The sequence below is a fragment of the Salvelinus namaycush genome, chromosome 36, assembly GCF_016432855.1.
Source record: "Salvelinus namaycush isolate Seneca chromosome 36, SaNama_1.0, whole genome shotgun sequence".
Taxonomy (NCBI): domain Eukaryota; kingdom Metazoa; phylum Chordata; class Actinopteri; order Salmoniformes; family Salmonidae; genus Salvelinus; species Salvelinus namaycush.
The window spans coordinates 19944464-19949408 of NC_052342.1; the positions used below are offsets into that span (position 1 = coordinate 19944464).

The 4945-nt window shown below is 42.7% G+C and overlaps 1 protein-coding gene across 1 annotated transcript; it reads right to left on the reverse strand.

Annotated features, from left to right (window-relative positions):
• Positions 1 to 1471: 1471 nt before the first annotated feature.
• On the reverse strand, positions 1472 to 4405 carry LOC120030465 (transcription cofactor HES-6-like). Its single transcript, XM_038975881.1, has 4 exons — positions 4334 to 4405; positions 3747 to 3842; positions 3560 to 3632; positions 1472 to 2127 (listed from the first exon to the last, which is right to left on the reverse strand). Exons 1-4 carry the CDS (start codon positions 4403 to 4405, stop codon positions 1472 to 1474), a joined length of 897 nt encoding a protein of 298 aa, XP_038831809.1.
• Positions 4406 to 4945: the final 540 nt, after the last annotated feature.

Here is a 4945-nt window from a genome sequence, read left to right on the forward strand (position 1 = left end):
ATTATTCTACAATGTAGCAAATAGTCAAAATAAAGAAAAACCCTTGAATGAGTAGGTGTGTCCAAACTTTTGACTGGTACTATATATATATATATATATATATATATATAAACCTAATAGTTAACATAAATCAACCAATCTGGTTTATGAGAACAGTTAGTGGTTTTGAAGTAGGTGAAAATGCCATTGAACGTACAGACAAGCCAGGGATTCCTAACAAATGTATTATCAATGCAACAGTGACACCTAGTGGTGAAATATTTTTGGCTTCCGAATGTACACTGCGGACATCACGGATATATATTTATTTATTTTATGCGACAAGTGACAACTGTTTCCGGTAAGTATTAAAGATACATGATTTATAGCATATTTCAACTACGAACTGGTATTCGCAGTTGGCAATGGGGCGTTCGGTAAAAGGTTATTCCTACGGTCAGGCCAAATTAAGTGCGGTCAAAAGCTTGCCTAACAGCGGTGGGATTCGAACCCACGCCCCCGAAGAGACTGGAGCCTTTATCCAGCGCCTTAGACCGCTCGGCCATGCTATCCTGTGCTACGCTTAACGTTCATGGAACTAGACTACTGTCGAGACCGATTTTTATATATTATTTTTAACTTATACAATATAATGGTATTTATATGATTTGCTATTCATAACTTCAGCATAAAAAAGATGGTTCACATTTACTATTGTTTTAATGCCGTTTTATTCAATTGTGAACAACAAAGATCCAGCACACACTTTATTTTAGCTGTTTCAATATGAAACAGACCATCTTCTTGTAATATACAAGGATAAAAACATTTCCAAAGAAAGCAATTCATTGTAATTACAAACATTAGATCTGAATCAATTAAGCAAATCTGTTTAATTAATAAATCAATCAATTTATCATCAGTGTGTGACAAAACAAATTCCACATTCTGTGACCATTTTCTACACATCGAAAACAAAATGAACACCAGTGAAATACTTGGAAGAAAACAATATTGTAAAAACAATGCTTACTTCTGGCCAATCTCATAAACAAACTAATATAATTTATGTCTAAAATGTTAAAAATGTGAAGCATTTAAATGAAAAATGAGACCATAGAACTGGTGGCAATGCATAATATAGCAGAGCACTAAAGACATGTTCCTAGAGGGCTGATGCATCTTTCAATCACACCACAACATATTGGGTACAATTTTACAGGAAGTGAAACTTGTAGATCCACCCAGATCTTTATTTCCTGACTTCTGCACTCAATCCAGGAACAACAGAGTTGAGCGATCCCATGAGATGGAATTAGATAAAAAACAAAGAGTCCCTGAGTTTTTCCTGACCACCAGCATGAGGTGACTGGGAAAAACTCCAGGCCCTAGGTGGTCTGCTGCCATATTGGCATTTTTACACTCAGATCACAGGGTCAAGAAACACTCAGGAGTCTTAAAGTTATGAAAGGTGTGTGTGTCCCCTCTTTTTTCACCAAGGCCTCCACATAGAGGGGTCTCCCACAGGGCCGAAGAAAGGGGGCAGGGGGGCGGGGTGAAACACCCCTGGCTGGGGGAGGTTGGGTGGGCTAGAAGGGGAGGAGGCAGGCAGCTGCTCCCTCTCATCTCTCCCAGAATGCACCCGCCTGTGGGGGGCATGGAGCGGGGGGCATCTTGTGGGCGTGGTCAACGGCGGCGAGGCATGATGCATCTGTAAACGGCAAGGTTGGAATAGACCTACGCCTCCAGAAGGCAGTGAAAGCGGAGACTGGGGAGGGGATCCAGGGCCAGAATTGGGACTAGCACCATTACTACTACTACTACCACCACAACCAATACTACCGTTACAATTGCCAATGGCCTTTATCAGAGTCCTATTCACCCCCTTGTTCCCATTGACCCCACCAGTGATAGGCCTTGTTGGGGTCCGATCAGGCCCATTGCCACCAGTGTTTCCAGGCCCAGTCTCTGAGCTGATGTGGGGCAGAGACTTAAGGAGGTGATTGAGGAGCTGGGCCCCTAGAGGCTTGTCCATGCCTGGACAGCCCAGGAGCAGGTTATGGACCTCCTGCATACACTGGATGTATCCACTGCTGTAGCGCTGCCGGGACTGGAACCCGACGCTGGGACCAGCAGGGATGCCGGGACCTAAATACAGAAGAACCACAGGGTAGCAGTGAGTCAGGGGTGAGCAACAACTCAGTCAGGTTTAGTACGACCTACAATGCATCAGAGGCTGGTCGGAGGAGCTATAGGAGGACGGGCTCATTGTAACGACTGGAATGGAATTAATGGAATGGTATAAAACACAACATACATATCACATTTTATTGGTCACATACACATGGTTAGCAGAGGTTAATGCGACTGTAGCGAAATGCTTGGACACCACATGATTGACTCCGGTCCATCAATTCCATTTCAGCCATTACAAATGAGCCCGCTTCCTAAAGCTCCTCCCACCAGCCACCACTGCAATGCATAGTTACAATATCGTCGGGAATGCAGAATATTGATGGTGTTATGCACTAATGAATATGCAGTGAGCTGGGTGAACACATTTATATCTGTCAATGAAATGTATTACTTTATATAACAAATAAAATAAATCAGTTCTCAACTGGTGAATGTGATCAGGGTAGTGGAGGGGGTTCTATCTCATTCCCTGGCTTGCTTTGAATTACAGTTTGTCATGAGCTGTCAAACATGTTTCCTGAATTGACCCAATAGGAGCTCATTGATATGTAGAGTGAAGGACCCCTATTGGGACACATTAGTCAATGATTGACAACGCATTATAATCCCACCCACTATAAGGGTTCCAATCAATTATATGTATTAACCTTAGATTACCAACAGGGGGCGCTGTTTAGAATCCACCACAGCCATTTTAGTGTTCCTCCGTTGTAAAAAAGATTATACACACACCTTAAATGATATGCCACCTGAATTTAAACAAAAATATTTATAAACATATTTCTTTTTTTAGAGTACCAATTTCTGTCCCCACTACAACAAAGAAATGCTTCATTAAATACACTTTAAAAAAATATATGTTAACCTTTATTTAACTAGGCAAGTCATTTAAGAACAAATTCTTATTTACAATGACAGCCTACTCAGGCCAAATCTGGATGATGCTGGGCTAATTGTGCACCTCCCTATGGGACTCCTAATCATGTGATACAGCCTGGATTCAAAACAGGTACTATAGTGACACCTCTTGCACGGAGATGCAGTGCCTTAGACCACTGCGCCATTCAGGAGTAACTTTGTCCCTTTTTATTTTTATATATACACTGGAGAATTCCAGTATAGACTGCTCCTTCGGAGAAGTACCAATATGGCGGCCGGTGGCTTCAAAGCCTCTCATTTGCAATTACCTAGCATCAGCAATCCAGGGTTTATACATATTATTGGTTCCAATGCTTACATTAGCCCATGCATCACTGGAATATAATTTACAACCAGCTCTGTATGTTCCATTAGAACTTGGAACAATGGAAGAATATTGCATTAAAAGTGGGCTACGATATTCTGTCGTTGATGAAAGTGATGGTGTGTGTCTGTATGTGCTTACCATGACCCTTTTGTAGACCCTCCATATGTTGGACAGTAACCTCCAGTACATCAGCCTTCTCCAGTTTAGATTGCTAACAGAAGTCAGAGTTAGAAAGGGAAGAAGATCATGCAAATTTTATGAAAGTTTTGTGGTTTATCAAAAATATTCTCATTGTGTGTCTACGCATATGTGTGGGTGTACTCACATCTAGGTTATACGCGTCCACAATGATCCCCTTCAGTTGCTCAAGACTGCAGTTGATTCGCTCCCGCCTCCTCTTCTCTATCAGAGGCTTCCGCAGCTGTCAATTAAATCAACACTACAACTAATGCCTCTGTTTAAGTATTAATCAATTGAGCTGGGGTAATGTGGGTTTGGTACTTTAAAGCCAATTATCTCAGAATCATCTTTTTGTAGGTAAAACCTTATGGTCCCAAGCTCTCAATTTTAGTTTTGGAATGAAATATGAGAAATGTTACTCCGTTCGATACTACAATAAAGTGATAAGTCTGCAGCTAGACCCTATTGAAGGGAATTCAAACACCTGCAGCCAAACCTTTTGCAAAGTCTGCAAACTGAACCAACTGTCTCTGCCCATTGCAGAAATGCATCTTATTAAATGTAGTAGTGGGATATGCATCCATTCATTTGCATCAGGCAATTAAGGATTTTAATCGGGGGGGGGGAATACTTTGCACAATTCCTGCATAACCCTTACCTTGATGTATTACCCAGTTATCGAAAATTATTATCGAAATTATTGCGTATAGGCCAAGATAATTGCAAGCCTACCTTTCGTTCATCTTTGGCGTTAAAATTCTTCTCTGGAGCATTTCCCCCATGTTCCATGTTGAAGGCCGTCATCCTCGCGCTGCAGAGCGCACACCAAACCAGCAGACCAATTGATAGCTCAGCTGCACAGTCCACACTATCGGTGTCCTAATCTCCCGTGGGCAGAGTCTGCACGCAATTAACCAAATGACGCTAGATTTGACTTCTGGCAGTTGAAGGCTACCCACACACAGAACTCCGTTTGTACTGTTTTAATGGCTAGGCAACGAATGGAGAAACACTGAGTGAAAGAAAATAGAATAGAAGCAGGGGTAAAAGTACTCTCCCCGTGTGGGTTTTAAGTACCACAGCCTCCCGCCCCCAACACCTCGACCCACCGACATTACCATGACAATGTGTGGGTTCTCTCTCCCCCGAACTTTCCCACAGCCCCGCCGTGGGCACGTTTCATGGCACATGGTCCAATTCTCCCCGCTGTTGTCAAGCGGGAGAATGGGGAAGGTAGGAGGGGGGCGCGGGTAAGACCTGCAAAGCGCGGACGGCACTGGAGTTTAAAAAGGTGACGTTTTGGATGGATTGATGGATGGTGCCAGCTAGAAAACAGTGCACTGG

Bases quoted from the DNA above. Each gene is read 5' to 3' on its own strand.
- LOC120030465 (XM_038975881.1), bottom strand. From the start codon at position 4,405: ATGACGGCCTTCAACATGGAACATGGGGGAAATGCTCCAGAGAAGAAT. The intron at 3,843-4,333 runs GTAGGCTTGCAA...TTTAATTGACAG, and splicing joins ACGCCAAAGATGAACGAAAG to CTGCGGAAGCCTCTGATAGA. The intron at 3,633-3,746 runs GTGAGTACACCC...GACTTCTGTTAG, and splicing joins TGGACGCGTATAACCTAGAT to CAATCTAAACTGGAGAAGGC.